General features: G+C 37.2%; 1 protein-coding gene across 1 annotated transcript; it reads right to left on the bottom strand.

Annotated features, from left to right (window-relative positions):
• Positions 1-1,805: 1,805 nt before the first annotated feature.
• Positions 1,806-17,913, bottom strand: CNOT6 (CCR4-NOT transcription complex, subunit 6). Its single transcript, XM_009877783.1, has 11 exons — positions 17,812-17,913; positions 15,151-15,337; positions 11,489-11,574; positions 10,398-10,502; positions 10,238-10,306; positions 9,149-9,306; positions 8,475-8,629; positions 7,425-7,579; positions 6,272-6,502; positions 4,775-4,977; positions 1,806-4,109 (listed from the first exon to the last, which is right to left on the bottom strand). Exons 1-11 carry the CDS (start codon positions 17,882-17,884, stop codon positions 3,897-3,899), a joined length of 1,635 nt encoding a protein of 544 aa, XP_009876085.1. The 5' UTR covers positions 17,885-17,913; the 3' UTR covers positions 1,806-3,896.
• Between the last annotated feature and the right edge of the window lie 1,068 nt (positions 17,914-18,981).

Raw genomic sequence — 18,981 nt, 5'->3', positions numbered from 1 at the left:
GAGTAGGAAAATACATTGGTAAAGAAAAAGAAGACCCTGTATATAAATATAATACTAACTAGTTAAAATTTGACCAAGAAGAAAGTTCCACTGAAGAGAACAGTAAAAGCCCTTGTTTACCATCAGACCATATTCAGTTTCCCATTTATCTTATTGAAGAGCTGCCTATAGACAAATGCAACATTCTTTGAGCTTAGTGCAGATAATGTGCTGGTTTTTGTTACATGAATGGTAAACAAGAGTTAGTCCAGTGCATTACACATTATACAGAAGTACTGTGAATAAAGACTAAGATATTCTATTTTAGACACTACTTAAACATACCAAGACACTTAAGTGTTACAAATTTATGCAACCAAAAGGAAAGAATAGCAGTTAACATACTTAAAAATACTGTGTCTGGCTGGATGAGAAAGGCTTGCTACTTAAGCGGTTAACTGAAATTTTTTTGAAGTTTTACAGTGTAATTAGTCTTCTTTTACCCCCTCCCCCAATGGTGTTGTAATTATTTTGTCTTTCATACAGGTTTTGTGTGGTTGAAAAAGCGAACCATAAGCTATTTTCTAAGTCTGCTCATAAAACCCCCCAAAACAATCAACTTGAGAGATTTGCTAAAGTTACAAAGATGCATACGTGCAATGTTCTTAAAGTCATTTTTGTGAAATGCTGGCCAAATTTACTTTTTTGTTTAAAGCTGCTAAAAGGACAAAATGATTACAACATGCACCAACTTATTATATGCTCTTTCCCCCTCTATTCGTGTTATGTTAAAAGCAGTAACTTGTGGTATTAGTCTTGTACTCTAATCAATTCTTTTAGTTAAAGGTGTATTTTAATTTACATTTTGACACCCAGAATTCTTGGTAAATGTAAATAAAACTAGACAGGATATGGCTGACTGTACTTTAAGTGGAAAAAAGTCTGGTCTAAACTAAAAAAAAATCCTTTCAACCCCAAGGATGTTCTGTGACTTTTGCTATATGTGCTTTTACACCAAGAACACTGAAGGTACATTATGGCAACACCCAAAACCACCTCGAATAAAAATATTGCAGATAACCATTTCATGTCAAAAACTATGAAGCAAACATTTTGATTTTGTGAAGACACGGTTTATTGCCTTATTCTATGTTATAGCTGGAAATTGAGACTTCTGAGTTAGATTTGTTTGACACAGGAGTATGTTTTCTTTGAAAGGGTGACAAAAGTTTCTCTCAGCTCAGTTTTGGTGCCATCTGGTCTCTCCCTATATTCAAAATATTTCTTCTTCCTTCAGCCCCCAAAAGTCATAGCTGCAGTCCAGTTAAAACCCAGTGAAGTCAAAGGAGTGTCTTCAATGTATTCAGTGGGTTTTTGACTGGGACCTGATGCACTAATATAAAAGCTGGAGGAAACAGTTATTTAGAAGGACCCTTGGACTGCAAGGTGACTAAGCAGGAACGGTTGAGTCTCCAAAAGCACGAGGGGCTGTATTTTAACATGCTGTCATAAATTCAAATACTTTTTTTTTTTTTAAACCCAAGCAGTACAGGAGAACATGTATTGGATAAAGCTCAAACCTTTAGAATCTAACAAGTGCACTCAAGCTCCAGCATCTATTAAAGTAAATTATCCCCCTCTAAGAAATACAAAATGAGTAAGTGCTTCCCTTCCCCTTCCGTAAAGCTTTCTGGACTCATTATACAATCCAGATCATCAGAAAAGAAAAAAATAGTTTGCTCATTTTGACAAGCTGAATTGGCTCGTCCTCACTGGAAACTGTCATGATGTACATTACCAAGACATCGTTAAGGAAACAGGAGTAAAACACCTTTTATTCACACTTTACAAAAAAACCCCAAAAAACAAACAGAAAAAAAATAACACTACGCATTAAGTCTACTACAGCAATACTACCAGCATTTCAATGTACTGATTATAAAGTGGACATGTTTGGTGTTTTCACAACTAAAACCAAAACCAAAATAACCCCAAGAGATCAGGTCCCAGACAAGGATTCAAGATCAAAATTTCTCCTATTGAAATTTTTAAAACGCACATTTTACAGATCTGAACTGTTTGTAATTTTCACTTTCCGTTTAAAACAGAACGGTTTGAGCACACTTATGTGCTGACTACTTCTCAATAAAATTTTGAATCATTATTACCAATCCACTCTCTTATATATAAAAATTCACAATATTTAGAAAGTTTTCTCTTAATGCTCAGTGTCCTTTTGCTTCCCTGCCCGCAGCTGAAACAAAAGCTGTTTAAGACCAAGCTCTCTATCTCCATTTTTTAAATTTAATTTTCTTATTTTTTACATTGATTATTCAAGCTGTATTAGTTTAAGGAGATGATAAATTCTCCCTTTTAGGATACAAATAGACAAGTTAAATTTGTAAGCTGTTATATACTTGGCTTCGTGACACAAATGGCACTGAGGGTACACTATAACTTCAGATTTGCTTGACACTTTAAAATAAGACTTGGTCACTTTTAAAAAAAAATGATCTGAAGAATTGTCTTTGGGACCTGTATTGAAAATGCATTTATTTTACACTGCTTCATCAATAGAAAATGCAGGGTCAGGTTGTTTTTTTTCTTCAAGGAATTATACTTTTTGAAACTGAGGAACACACTTAAAGGAAAGAGAATTCACAAGAGAGTAATTCTTAGTGGGAAAAACAGCACTGTGCAATGACACTGAAAGAAGCAGTGCATGGGTATTAGAAGCTAGAAACTGTGTACCCATAACCTGAACATGTTCCAAAAGTGTGATATTCAATGCTTCACAAAGGAAAAAAGAGATGCCACAGCTTATACAAAAGTATCTTCATAAAATTTTCACAAGTGTTAACATTATTTAAAAAAATAAAAGAGGATGCACAGGATCTCTCTGCATGCACAGGCAGTGCTAGTTGAGAACAAATTTAAGCAGGCACAGTGGAGATAGAACACGTATCGAAAACAGAAACGAAGAAGCTGTACACAAGTATCCCTAAACTGTACTTCAAAAGTTAGAGATGAGAAAAATATCTGAGTGTATACACATCAGCAATAACTCTCAATCCATACAGGTCTACTTATACTCACTGCTTAGCTTATCTGTCCTGCGAGAACTCCATGCTTTTCTCTTTTTAATTTTTAAATTGGAAAAAGACAGAATGTATTTAGTTATCTCTGTAAGGTATTAAGATTTTGTAGGTTTCGATTTTAAAAGCAACGTTCTCAGTTGAACATAAAAAGTAGTACAAAAGGGCTAAACGAAACCCTAACAGTGCAAATCATTAGCAGAGAAAACCTGTGACAACCTCTTTTACAAGCTGGCCTTTATAACACATGAAAACAGATAAAAATTTAGCCTTAGTTTACAATACAATCATTTTCCAAATCTGATTTTTCTTTTTTTTTTTTTAAAGTACAAAATCTCATAAATCAGGTTTTCTGTTGTTCATATACAATCAATAAAGGCTAAATTCAAAGTCTATATTTTACAAACAAGTCTGAAAAAGGAGGGAGTGAAGTACGGAAGAATGTTCTGTGGATGTTCCTACTGGCCTCAAAAAAGTAGTGCTACAGATAACTGTGCAAAGAGAATATACTGTATAACAATTCCCTATTTCAAGGCATGAAAATGTCACGTTGGATAAAAGAAACAGGAAGGTTAATTGTAACGTATTAAAGAAAGGCGCAAACGCACCAATCGCTGTCCAACAGTATACAAAGTATATTGGGCTCAGAATTGTGTCTGTTGATAGCACCTGGCTTTTACTATGTCTTTAGCAAATAATTAGATTTAAGATTAAGATTATTAAGAAAAAAAAAATATCCCTGTTGGCCATACCTCACTCCTCTATATTCAGATTTTACAATTGTACAAGTTAGATTGAGGTTGCCCTCTAAAATGTACTTGACTACCTCCTGCCAGGGAGATGGATTCCGTTTACAGGAGGCAGGAAAGGCAGCAAAAGCTCCAGTTGTGCAAAAAGTGAGAAGTGGTCAGAAGGGATGAGTGGATGTGGACAACCACTTATATTGTTCTCTATTAACCAATGATGATCCAAAGGTCCAAGAATGCCAAGTATGTTTAGCTGAGGTTTAGAGTAGAAGATGTAGTCAATAATACCCTAAAAGGAGAGGAGAAATGAAATGATCGTTAGTGTATATTCCTGACTCAGGTTATTCTTCCAAACGAGAGGTGAGCTTGGTATTACAGGTGGAATGCTGCCATTCCCTCTCTACAGCACATCACCAACTTAGGAAACTTCTACTGCCTATAACCCATGGGCTGCTCTAGAGAGTAAGAAAACCAAAGTCCAGCCCGTATCAATTCTGCTACGCTTCTGTCCGATGTAATTTCCAACGTCTTACAGAGCCTCAAATCACATTTATCTGATTTTGAAGAGGAAAGGAGACACCACTGTTTCCCCTGGGCAGCAGAGCGCTGAGAGTTTTCCAGTAGCAACATGGATTATTTCCTTGCAGTTGACAGCTTAGGTGTCCTTGTTGCACTATTTCATTCAGCTTGCAGTATTAAAATACAAAACCTTCCTGTTTACAGGGGAGGTTATCAGCACTCCAACTCCTGTCAATCTATTACAAGTTATTGGCAAAAGAAAGGAAAATTTGGTTTCTAGGAGACTGGAGTGTCGGACACTCCAGTTTGCTATGTTTTAAATATAAACTTGGTGAATTTACTGTGAGCTACCCAAATGGATTAACTTCTTTGTTAAACGACTTCCATTAAACTTCAACATGGGAAACTTTTGCAAAGTATCAGCCAAATCCTCACCTTGAAGTCAAACGTATAATTTGTATAAGGCATTAGACCATTCTCATAGGCACTCTTCAACTTGAAACCATGTGTAATTCTTCCATTTGTTGTTCCATTTTTTCCATTACAGCTGAAGTTAGTAAGACTTTCATTGTATCTCAGTTCCTTAAAATCTTTGTGGTTTGTTTCCACTCCGCCAGTGCTCAAGTACTCAACAACACCTATTGGGAGAGACATAAGCACGCAAGGTATTAACAAGTATTCTCTAAATAAGAATTATGTAGGTACTTCAAGTCAAATGCCTTATCTAAGCAGTAAAACCTTAACACATATACAAGACAGCCAGCAGGAGCTCTTTTAAAGACAATGTATAGGTACATCAAGAGCAAATGTCACCTGGAACAAAGAGACATGCTTTGTTCAGAAAAACTGAGAAAGTTAGTAAGCAACAGACTGGTGAAAAGATGAAAAAAAATGGAAGAACAATTCTATAGACGATAGGTTGTCAGCTTCCCCCCCCCTTTGTCTCTATGTTCAAGTCCTGGCTTTCAACGTTCTTCAGCTAAAAAGCTCCTAAAAAAAGCCAACTTTTGTAATGCTACTTCATATAAAGCCAACTTTAAAGAGGCTGCAAATCCAAATTGACAAGATTTGCGTCTTGGAAAACAATGATCATGCCTCAATTTCAGAATACCTGTGTAAAAATTTCTGGAAGGTAAAACAAGCAGCAAGTTGTTCTGAAGTCACAACTGGACACACAAACTGGCTGTTGCAGCAGGCACTGGCAATAGCTGCCTCCCTGGGACCAAAACCAATCAGATTTCCAGCACCACTGAGCAGTAACTGCTCCTATCAACACTAACCGATGTAAAGAGTTGCCAGGCAGAGGCCAGAAGGAAGGGGGACCAGGAACAGACAGATTATATTCAACAAGTAGCAAGAAAAAGGATGGCTGGCTTTTGAGTTCAGCCCTTCCGCTGGGTACCTCCAACAGCCAAGGCAGCGATCACTGCACTCGTTCCTTTCTTGCACTTTATATTGCCAAAAAGTCAAAAAAGACCAGAAGAATCCCTTTCTGGTGGGGTATGTACTGAATTTTAGAAGTCCTAAGACATTGAAGCTGCATAAAATGATTGTACACTGGCAACTTTAGAGAGAAGAACTGAACTTTTCACACTTAAAACTAAGAAAAGCCAATTATCAGCAACATACTCATGTTTCCAGATATTCTTGGAAGATATTTTCTCCCTTTCCATTCCTGCATTGTAAGATAACAACGAAAATGCTTCTGAAAGATCAGACACAGCTATACCACTGCATAGGCAATAAGGCCACTCAGAAAAGAAACAGTCCTGGTTTTTATCTCTTGTTTCTATTTTCTTAGTACCTTTAGAGCTTATGGAATCAAAAAAACATATTCTCTAAGTTGAAAACTCCTTTTTTAAAGTGAGACCTTAAAATTTAAATTGCTACATACTTGAAACAGTCAAAAAAAATAATAAATAGAACTCTTACCAGAGTCTGGTAGAGAATTGAGATCTGCACACAGTACAAGTGGAATGGTTCCAAGTTCTCCCGAAACACCAGGTTTGAGACTACGAGAAGCTTTATCAATAATGTTCTTTACCTCGGACAGGAACATCATAGTCTGAACCAGCTTCACATCAGAATAATCTGGGTCCCAATGCATATGTGCATTAGCTACAAGAACTAGCTGTTTTTCCATCCCAAGATGTGGCTTTCCAGCTAAAATTTAAAATCAGTTATTTACCTTACATGGTCAACAACAGAAAACTATTACTGCATTTTAAACAAGATGTTTGAGGGGAGGAAAGAAATAAAATACCAGTATAACCTAAAGAGTGTTAATATTATTTAAGAGGGTCATACAACTCCTCTTACATCTATTAACTGTTTTAGTTGATAGAAAGCGTTAGGAATAACTGTGTTTCACATTCAAGATCATTAACAGACCATCTTGTTACAGGTAATGCTTATGGATCTAAGAATATTGTGAATTAACATAAATAATAGATAATCTTAATTACAGGGAAATAGTGTCATTCTAAAAAATCACAACAGCTTCCCTCAGGTTGTGATAGTAAACAGGCACTGCTCATATTTTATTAGGCAATGAGCTCTGAATTTTAAGTCATCCACATTATAAGTTACCTCTCTTGCTAGAAGTGCTTCTTAAAAGGCTTATTTGTTAGATTCTGAATTAATAAAATATCATTTGGATAAACAGAACACAGGTTGAGTAGGTACCCACTGTGATACTTATAAAGCCAACTTACATTTTCAAAATTAGGAATGACAGGGCAGAACAAAGACATTGTATAACAGTGAAGAAAATAACAAGCTAAAATGATGCATATACATGACCCAGAAGCACACGGCTAACACCAACTGATTCTTTGATACCTGTACATAACTTCAAGCAAAAATCATTCAAATTCAAGTCTTTGTATTTTCTAAGCAAAAAGGTCTAAGTTGGAAGAAAAAAAATCTTCATTATTTAATCAATGTGATGTTTCCCCAAATCCTTTTTGCAAACAAATTTGTCTGCGCATATCATGTACAAAGTCTGCTTTACTGTAACAAAAAGTAATTTTTTTTTTCATTTACAAAATACAATCTATTAAAAAATAAACTAAACAGGACTTACAAGACATTTCTATCAATTCCTTTCGCAGTTCTAACAACACGGCAACTCCGATGTTATCTTTTGTCATAACTCTGTTCAGCATCGCTTCTGAACCCTCCGAGTTTGCCATAGCTAGTTGATTGAACTCAACGGTGTGTTTTTGAACCAAAGTAAATCTGAAAGGGAAACATCACAGAATTTTTTTTTTCAGCAGTCAGATACAAAAGGAAATGTTACAGATAATTCACCTTTTAATTAAAGCTCAGACACATTTATGATGTGAAAATCTCAACGTAAAATACTAATCTGAAATCAAAGGATATAGTTTTCCTAGCAATTTTTATATATTTTATACTACCTTGGTTTCAATTAAAACATTAGGGACGGAGAGAGAGACACTACAGAAGAGGAGTGTGCTTCTAATTCTGCACCAGTTTCTATTTCAAAGATGCAGGTTTAATAAAGAAGGAATAAATAATTTTTCTAAGTCAAAAGGTATCAAAACCATCACCTAAGTTTATCTGGAGCCACAAAGGAATACAAGCAGGGGGAGGAAGGGAAGTTCTCACCCTCATACCCAAACCAGTTGTACAATATGACACAGTCAGTAAGTACTGCAGCTCTAAAATAATGGTTTTCCTCTCAGAAGTGAGTTGTGATATTACACGCTTTGCCTTTTGCTTTATCAGAAGGCTAACGTATCAAAAAGTCAACGTTATCTGAGGTCTTATTTCAGCAGTTTTGGGGATTTTCAATTGCTTCACTCAAAAAAGCAAGCAAGTAAAGACATTTGCTTCATTTTTTGTTATTAACACCTAATGGTTGGGACAGACGTACACTCAACAACTGAAGTGTAATTTAGTGAACCCCTGCCCTGCACAGCTCTAACAGACCAACATTTCAACTTGAGCTAAACTTCAAATTGAAAGCTTCTCTGTCTAGTTACGGACAGAATGATTTCTCTTGTTCAGATCACTCTTTCTAACAATCAGAATGCTTTTTGCAAGAAACACCAAATGGCTACATAAAGAGCAATACACAACAGAAGGCTTTGCAAAACACATCACTTACTTTTCTGTTTTGAAAAATATTGCACAACCATCAACATGTTTTCTTTCCTGTTCTGACATTGTTCTAGCTCTAGATTTTGGACTGAAGAACCCATTGTAGCCACGTTCTTTCAATTCTACCAGGAAAAAGCTGTAGTACTGTTCCGTTTCAACCTCCTATAAAGGTGTAAGACAGCACAGCATGAACGTACTATTCGCAAAATACAGAAGACTGATATTATTTACACTCTTCAGAAGCGCAAATCACTTTCAAATTAGATTTAAGGGAGAAAATAATTGTAAGAATTAAGTAATTGGAGAATGCAAATTTGAGAGCAATATTCCTGCTTTAAGAAAATATAACCAAATTTCTGTAATCCCCAGAGTTGTGATTATCTCAAGCCTTTTATTTGAAAATGTGTCAGTTATAGCCCCACATACACGGGCAGGCACAAAGACACCCCCACGTCGGTGCCTTTGATCAGCAGCTGCTGGTTCCCATTCCAGCCGTGTGGGCTGAAAAGCATTCTTTTGATGTCAAGCAACAAATAATGTCCTCAACATCGCTTCTTTTTTTTTTTAAACTTTTGTTTTCAGAAGGTTTGGGAAACAGACCATTTAGGGTAAATACATTCAATATAGAGAAACCAGCACATGGGAATAGAAAAGGAAAAGAAATCATAGTGTATCTTTTACCTGAAGACTTATGATGTCAGCATTGCAGCTCAGGATTTCCTGCATGATGGCTTTTTTTCTGTATTCCCAGTTCAATGCCCAAGATGGACAATAGCCATACAGCTGCCGGGTAGCATATTTATCACACAGTACGTTGTAACACATGACAGAGAACAAGGCTGCAGAAGAAAAATTTTACTTACAAGTTGATACATATTTTGGTTAAAAAAAATACTATTACGTTCTTCACTTTTGTCTGCTGCAAATTCACCAATTCACACTTCATTTGCTTCAACTAAGACTCAGCACGTGTATCTATACTAAAAAGAAATAAATATTAGCTCTTTTAGGAAGACAAATTACAAGTTTGGACTTAGGGCAGCTCTCTGCTAGCATTTTATTAGAAAACAAAACCTGCTCTTTACATGCTTAATGCAGACTTTGTGCTAAGCGGAGCTCTCCTGTGAAAAGCCCAAAACAAGGTCAATGTATTTAAATGCTTATACTTGCTAGCTATACAAATGTTTGCAAACTCTTTAAATAATTTTAAATCTACCTTAATTATTACCACCTCAAGCTGTACCAGATCTACAGGTAGGATTGAGAAACATACTAAGAATTTTGGTGTGCAAGTAAATAGAAAAGGCTATATTTTTGACAATTTATGCAAAAAAACCCCCCAAAAGTAAATAATTAAACACGACCTGAATCCCAACAGCAAGAACAGGGGCAAGCCAAAGATGATACATTGGTTACTTAAAAGAAAAAAAAATTTCTACATTTTTCAGAAATCACGCTCATGTTCTTCCGTTTTTTATTCTTCAACAACCGTTCAATTAAGCCTGCTATAATTTAACTATTTAACTAGTTATGGACAACAGTTTCCATTCCTGCAAAGAGGCTGTTAATTAAAAAGAAATTACTTTATAGTTGGTGCTCCAACTGAGATAGAACTACTTCAGCTGGCTGGTCAGCACTGCACAGATAATTGGTTAATTTAAGCATTAGTATCTTCAGTAGATAGTAAAGATCAACGGCTTTTATAAAAGACAAAGAAAAGGAAGGAAAAAACCAAAAAAAAAAGGAAACATCCTTAAAGCGTTACAGTACCTGTTGGTCTTGTACGGTCTGGTTCTTGCAACATAATCCAAGATCTTGGAGGTGGTTGTTCTGTTGAAACTGTGGGAACATTTAAAAGTAGAGATACAACAAGTGATAATCACATTCACTTTTCCCAGTAGAAATAAATGTTTCAAGAATGATCACTTACTTCTTTTTGCAGTACCTGCCAAATTATCAAGCAAATAGTTCAGTAGCCTTCGCGTCCCATCTGGTTCCTGATAAAGGTTCAGAATATCCTGTGTAAGTGGATTTCCTGCAAACAGGTTTACAGAAATACTGAATAAAATACACAGAACCATTAGGAACTTACAGATCGGTGTTAAAAGCTGGCACCTCTGCAAGAAGATACTGCATCTGCTATGAACTACTTCTAAATCTCAGCTCTTCCAGCCCCCAAAACACCAAACGTGTGAATAACGAAGTCAACCACGCTCCCTCCTGCGTCTGTCTTCTGACTGACCAGCCCAAGGGCAGGTGTTGGACCCAGGGGTGGTGAAGAGCCGGGGCAGTACAACCCCAGGCAGAGCTGAAGAAGCCAAACCAACCCAGGAGCCACCTCTGCCCGCTTTGCTCGGCGCAAGTGAAGCATCCCCCCCCGGTTTGTTTGCCAGCCACAGCAGAGTAGGCAGTGTGCCACCTGCCAAACGCAGGTTGTAAAAGTTTTCAGGGACAACGCACATCGTGATTATTCAGTTTTAAGGGGGAGAAGAACAGACTTTTGAGACGTAACAGCATTTAGAGGTATTGTATCACTCAGTGCTCCTGATTTTGTGATACGAGTTCCCCTGAGGTCAGCGATTTTATGGCTACAAATCCATCCAGTTTGGAGAAAAAAAAATTAAATTGAAGAAGATTTAAATTGCTGCTTGCATAAACAGCACAGTACCCGACAGCACTACAAAGCACAGTCTCTTTTTCATTGGAGTTGAATACCTACAGTTAACTGCAGACAGTTTCGTAGCTAAAGCAGCAGTGTATTCACCCCCTATGCAAGCAACAGAAAGCTTCTGCTCCCTCTGCAGAAAGAGAAGCAAATCTCTTTACATGTGGAACATTTTGCTGAACTTTTTCTTTTTTTTAAAGAATCCCCTAAATAACCATATTTATGCCTGTGGAACAAGTAGCTACGTCTGGGATTGCTATTCAGCACATTTTATGAACTAGCAGTCTACAGCTATTACATCTCAGAAGTAGTATCATTAAACAAGCACGGATACCGAGAAAAAATAGTAATAATACCTTTCAGACCCAAAGTCTGTAACTGGAACAGTTTTCCCAGCTCAAAAGGTAAAACTCGTAACAGGTTGTTATTTAAATGTAGTTCCCTGTAGACAGAGCAAGAATCATATAGGGCTGGAAACAGATCAACATTTGTCTTCAGCAGTATAGTACAAGAAGTTTAAGTAAAAGAGGAACAGTAAACTAACGAACCAGGATATTGAAAGACTCCAAGACTAAACAGCAATAGTTAGGAAAATCCTGCAGTACTCTCATACACATGCACAGACAAAATACACATTATGTTGAAGTACAGACCAAAGTAGCTGCTTGGTGAGTTCACCTTAAAAAGTCAGAGATTTGGTAAACATTAATAATAATTAAATACTTTAATAACTGCAAGTGCTGAAGGAATAACAGCTCTGACAAATCAGACCATGAGACAGTTTGGTTATGATTAAAGGCCAAATAAAGGTAAATTATATCCCAGAAAACAAACAGACAAAATAATTCACAACTATGGCAATACGATTAGAGAAGGGACATTACCAGGTAATAGTCATTTACAACAGTAATTTTCTGTTTGTTTGTTGCTGTGTTTTTTTCCCATAATTTCAGTGTTAAGACAAAAACTTGTTTTAACTCACAAAACCAATATGCATACAGGAACGGAATTCAGGTCCTGAATTCTGACAGCCCAATGTGGACAAAGAAAAGGGACTTAAGAGCTTTTTACTTTCTTATTCCCATTCTTATTATTCCCATTTAAGCAGTGAAGACTTTCCTCACCATATACAATACAAAGTTGCTACTTCAAAGTATTTACAACTTAGTGCCTAGAGATGTGAAAAGTATTGTGGGGCAACAATAAAAACGGAAAAAGGAAAGAAGAAAAGAAAAAAGGAAACCTGGATGCCAAGACTTACCTTAGCTGGCTTAGATTTCTACAAGACAGCACGTGACGCAGAGACCCAACTCCTCTCCTAGCCTTGATTTCAAAAGTAAACTCTGCCTCATCCCTCCCTAACAAGGAGCTCCTGAGAAATTCTCTCCAGTTCACCGAGTATTTAGAAACCTTGGCAAAAGTCAAGCAGCTTGTTTTAGAGAGGCTCCAGGGTGTGCAAGAAGATACAATATAGGGCTTGCTTTGTTATTTCACTCGTTATCTAGAAATGTCAAGTCATTACGCCACTGACTGTCAGACTAGAGCACACCTATAGCTAACTGGAAGGTTTCTCAGCACTTCCATAGACGTTTAAGATTTAAAACGCTATTATTTTTAGGGATAATATTCTGTATGACATTATATAGCTACTACTATTCTTCAGGAAGCTGCTTTTCCCACTTAAGAGTTTTTCAAAGCTCTGCTGAAGTTCAAAACAAAAAAAAGTTATGTGTGAATTAAAACAAAAATTTACACGGAATTCTTCTAGATGAAAAACATCAAATTGGAAGAATGGCACAGGAGCAGATATCATTACACTTTCTCTCTTGGATGAAAGAATTATTTTCTCTAATGATTCTTGTCTCCACAGAACCTACCCCCTCCACACAGCAAAGGGGATCACAGCAAATCCCATCAGTTCTTTCAAGCATATCAAAAGCATCTGTTTTATAGCTGAGCTTTCCAAGATAACATGTGACAGTGTTTATTTTTCTTCTCTTTCCGTAAAGATCAGAAATCTTACTGCTCTGACAGCTCTTTCTTCAAGTTCCTGCAGTAGAAAGGGAGATGCAAGGAGCCTTAGGTGAGCTTTGCTGTAGGGACCAAACCCAGAGCTCCAGACATGGGAGCTGGAAGACCTGTTATCAATTCTCAAGCGTGAGAGCACAAATGATTTCCGTGGCTCAGGATATCAGCAGTGCCCTGTGTTGAATTACTGCTAGTTTGAACAGTCTGCAGAAAAAGCCAGCCTGAAACATAAAACTCCAGCACAGTCAAGATCCGCAGAGAGCTATCACATGGGATGCGCTTATGGGTTTTTCTTCATTTTCACCCCAGTGAAAAGAAATCATGGATCAGCTGCAATTACTGAGGATAGAGAGAGCTTTTCACATCTAGAGATCTGGGTTCAAGCGTTATATTTTGGTCATAAATAGAAAACTAGTGCGATCCTAGACCTCAGCTACACATTCACAAGATTTATCCTTCTCCACTCAGAAGAGACTTAGAAGAGCTGAAGCTTCATAGAATCATCCAGAACAAACTGGGACAAGTGCTGAGAAGAAGGCACAGTATCTTTTGACATTACTCATGACTATACAGTGCTGAGCTGATCCTGTGTCCTAAGTATTACATTTAGGGCAATATTTTCAAAAGAAGAAGACTGATGAAAACAAAAGGATGCTAAAGAAGTATAAAGATTAATTTGAGAATATTCCAGCCCTTGCTAGCTCGTAATACCTACGGATAAAGGAGGGAAGAAATCTGTTGCTAATAACTGCTTTTAATTGAAATAGTAATCCAAAGCTTTCTTTAGAACAGACTGCTTCACAGCTCAAAACAACTATGCAACACACTACAGAACTGAGCTGCCAATTATGCTCTAAAAAGCAGGGTGCCTTTGCTCAGCCTCCAAGGTAGAGACTTTTAACTGCTTTGGAATTTGAGCTTTTAGTACCAATTTAATCAGCTAGTTTAATCCTCCCCAACAGAGTGAACTTTTCTAAAGAAGAAAACGCAACGACTGATATTTCTCTGTGCAAACTTGCTTTGCTCCTAGTTTCATTAGAGCCGTGCTGGCAAGTCCATTTCTCTGCTGTCTTCTTCACTTCCAAAAACATTCTTGTTACTTTTAGACTCAGTATTTTCTGGATTCGAGAAAGCTGTCCATAAATGTCTTAACTGAAGGCAGCTACTGGTAATTGTCTAATAAATCTAAGATACAGCTCATGTCCTTTGGGTCAAGAGTAAAAGAATGCTGTCTGTAAATACTTACTCTTTTATAAATCATTTATATATTTACATAACTGCTTTTACAAAATGAAATGCTACAGCCTGAATTATAACCTAAAGAGACATCACTATTCCTGTTTCACTTCCAAAAAAGGGGATCATTCCACACAAACTTTGCACATCTTGGTACTGTAAAATTGAGGAAGAAAAATGTGCAGTTAGAAGACTTATTTCTCCTCCCCAGTTTGCATAGGAAAGCAGTTACACGACAGCAAACGTAGGAAGGCGATGATATTCGACAAGTTGCAGTTGTTATAAAACACACAGAATAATAGTTAGTGATACTAATGGCTAAAGATGAAAAAACCAGTAGTCAGTAGGATTATGAATGTTCTATCCAACCTTTTCCCTGCCATACTATGACTTAAAACAATTTTTGGCACATCAGTATTTCTTAAGAGAAAAACGCCACGAAGTCTGGAAATTGATGCGTACAAGAGGAAACCTGACTTAGAAAAATATGAAATGGGTGAGTGCCATCAAACCAAGCACTTCTGAAGCTCGTTCCGTGCTGTCATCCAGCAGAACAGGAGATCACAGAAAAGCCAGCATTGCTACAGCTGCACAGACCATACCGAGTACTCAGGGAGACAGATAAAAAGAAGTGAGAAAGAAGGAATTTACTTGTGTTCTTCCTTTACTAGAATGCAAAAATCATGCTGCAATTTAAACTGTTGCTACAAAGACAGTAAGAGAACAATTTTAACTCCTGTTCACATTTCCATACCTGAGTGACACCATGTTTCCGAGCTCTGCTGGTAAACTGCGAATTTTATTAGAGGACAGGTCCAGATATACCAGATTGTGAAGCTTGGCAATGTCTGAAGGAATACGGGATAAGGAATTGTCACTGAGATGCAAAGCTGTCAAATGGGTCAGTGTCCACAACGATGAACTTAAGCTTCTCACTTTCCCTGTGGAAGGAAGGTAGAAAAGAAAACAGAACGTTTAAAATAACACAGGTTTAACAATAAATACACATTTTGTAACTACGTATGGGGTGGGGGCCTTCCAGGGGAGATTTATTTGGCTTTTGTTGTGTTCTTTTATTATTTTATTCAATGAAGATTCCATTAATCACCAACCCTACAGATAAAAAAAATTGAACAATACATAAGAGAATGTAAGGTCTTGCCAGGGATGAGTAATACCTTTTTTCCAATCCATACTTCAACCTTAAACATCTGTCTTATGTTCCATACAAAACAAGACATATTTACTAACGGACCATGAATTCAGTAACTAAAAGAGGTGTAAGAAACAGATTTTTTCCAGTTATAGTTTGTTTGAGATGAAAGATGATTCTTCAGTTTGCCCCTTATTCCTCCGCAAAATCTTTCAAACCAAAAATCTTTATTCTATGGCATTAATCCAGCCAAGAACAGATAGAAGCACTATATTTAGGGTGACTAAGATGCTTAGTTGAGAACATGGATTTCCATCTGGCATTCAACTAAAAGCTGCATAAACTATTGCCAGATATTTAAAAAAAAAAAACCTGTATGATTTTTATATAAACTGAAGGGTGGAAATATGGATTTGTGTGACAGAATCAAGATTTTTACACTACTGCATGCAACGAATGTGAGATATCAGAAGGCCCCAAAACATTTCTTCTCTCCAAGACTTCCCCCCCCCAGGAGTGGATCATTTGCAGAAGTCATCTCACTGTACCAACTGCATTAAAGAAGAGTGCCAACACCATTTGTCCAAGGCAAAAAGTTACTTGTGAGAGCCTTGAAAAACCTCACCGTCACTCACCAATATTAAGAACGGTCTGGTTAAAATTATACTAACGTGCATACTTTATAATTACTTTCCTTAAATTATTTTCTTCAAAAGAAAGAAGTCACATTTAGTGCCTTGGGAAAGCTACAGTGGTACACACATATCTGCGACTCAGACCCTGGTAACAAAAGGTTTAATAGAGGTATCATTTCCAGTGAGCCATGAGAAAGTGAGTGACATAAAAAAAAAAAAAGCCCGCAGTGAAAAAGCTCGGTGATTTACATGAGAGCAGTTAAAATATTTGTGGCTTTCTGTATTATATGACCAAATATTTTTTCAAGGAAAAGACTGTGTGAAAGTTAATAAAATAAAAACACTGTCACATTTTATTTCGCAAGGCAAACGCATACAATTCTTAGAGGATTTGTGCTACTGTAATGCTCATTCAGAAATCTTCTGAGAGGTTTTAAATACCAATCAATAGCTCTTTGCATTTTTAAAGCTGAATTAACAGCTCTTCCTCCCTCCCAATGCAAACAGGTGACTGTGATCAAAGAAACCCTGGCAGCTGACAGGATTCCCAATCAACATCCCTGATCCATCCTCTTCGCTACCTGCAGCTCTCTTGGCTGGAATCAGTCGATAGCAAGATTACCAGGCAGGAAAGGCAAGAGCTATCACTTAATGCATTTCCTAGGCAGAGGCAGCAGATGTCCAAGTGGATATCCAAGCCTAATGCTGATACATAATGCTGACTCCTGAAGCAGCACTTAACTAGGCTTCTGCATCTGTAACCTTCAAGTAAAGAACGCTACTCACATGTTACGGCACGTGGCACTTGAAGCAAGACACAGATTCAACGATTTGGCTGGAAAGACTCTGCACAATTCCAAGAACTCTATTTGTTTTCTCCCTTCTATTGAACAGTCATTTAGAAATACCACATAGCAATTTCTGCAGTCTATTAAAGAACTTCTCTGTTTAAGCAAAATCTCAGCCTAAATTTACAACATGACAAAATAATTTTAAAATTCTTTAAATGCCTGCTTGAGTCTTCTTGTAAACATACTTTATGTAGCAAAACCAGAATCTACTCCACTAGAGAGGATGGTGTCCCACACCAGCTGGAATTCAAATCTATGAATTCAGAGCATTATCTTATTTTCAGACAAGATGCAAATGTCAAACTATCTCAAAGCTAGCCTCTCGGAGGATCTTTGTAATTTTTTTTTTTTTTTTTAAATCTAAAGAGCCGAGCAAAGACTTACAACTGTTTTTGAACCAAAACCTTCTGTTTCTACAGAAACTATACTGCCATGGACTAATGCAATGTTACTCTTACATTACTTAAAGTGACAGCATATGTCTACACATCAACCCCAACTTCACCCTCTTCTCTGACAAATTAGATCTTAAATCCACGCTCTCATCCACCCCATCTTCTTAAACCACAAAGAGCTCGCATCCTTATCTTCCCAACTTTCCTACATGTTAGGATTCCCCACCTACCTACAGCTCCCGAGGTTGTTCCAGCCCAAACTCTTCCCTTGACACCCCCAGACTGAGTCTCCACTCCAGATTTGTTATCCAGGCCACACTACACAAGCAACTCTTAACTTGCAAGGAGTTCCTAACTCAGGACTGTTCCTCAGTTCCTTACCACTTATTTCCAACTCTGCCCAGTGTGATTTCTTTCCGTTAGCTGCTTCCTCTGAGGACATAATTGTGTACATCCTCCGTGGATCAGGTGGATCGTACTTTTCCTTCGTTTTACAAACCCACAAATAATTAATTACGATATTCTATACAGAGATATTATATGCATAGGCTTTAAAAAAAGGTAATTTCCATTTCAGTTAAATCTCATATTGGACGTTCACTCCAAATAGTTTTTAAACTTTAGATAAAGATAAATCATGCCCATTTACAAAATTCACGGAGTGGAAAAGACTGTTATAAAACAAAACACAGATTTCTAATGCTCCAAGAATGGCAGACGACAGCCTCATCCCCCACTCAGTAATTTAACAAAATCCGTAAAACCACGTAAACACCGTGTCCTGTCACCTTTCCTGTGTATGGCACTGTGTCCTTCAAAAATCAATCCATCCTACCGCAGGCTCTCGGTTCTTCAACAACAAAACTTCAAAACGTGACGATCACCACCACTGTGTTCCCCCTCACATAAACTACGAACATTCACCAATGACCCTGCCTTTCTAACAGCTCCGGGTTTACTGCAACTCAGCTTCTCATGCAATTCAGCATCCAAGAAAAGAATTAAGGTTTCAGAAAGATCCTCAATTCTTTAAGTCTGCAAAATGACAGCTTTTAACTCAACAGTCATCCTACTCTTTTCAATCTGAAAATATTGTACATGAGGTAGACATTTCTATCACTTTCTGCAGCCACGTGTTTAACATCGAAATTCAGCTCCATTTCTCTCACCCTCTTTCACGTCATTCCTGATAACTGTACAAGAAACATTTTTTAATTTATTATCTCATTTTACGTCACCCAATCATGGACCATAAGAGAGAAGTAGCAAAACCTCCTTCCAGCCTTCCTGTACATCAACACATTTGTGCTGTTTCACAGTAGAAGAGAACAAAAAAAAACAAAAAAAAAGAAAAAAGAGACGAGGCAATCCTGGGCCACAGAGCCCTGTGCCATAACCCTACCTGTACCACGAGCTAGATCTCCTCTGTCCCGGGAGAAATACAGACAGGTTTTAGTTAGTTTAAGAGGAAAACCAGCTTAGACAGATTTTACATAAATAAACCAATACTACATTAATTTACAAATCACTTCTGTGTTTTCAAGCTACATA

The sequence above is a fragment of the Apaloderma vittatum genome, unplaced genomic scaffold, assembly GCF_000703405.1.
Source record: "Apaloderma vittatum isolate BGI_N311 unplaced genomic scaffold, ASM70340v1 scaffold29931, whole genome shotgun sequence".
Lineage (NCBI taxonomy): Eukaryota > Metazoa > Chordata > Aves > Trogoniformes > Trogonidae > Apaloderma > Apaloderma vittatum.
Note: the sequence above shows the minus strand (reverse complement) of the source record. Positions and strands in the feature narration are given on the sequence as shown.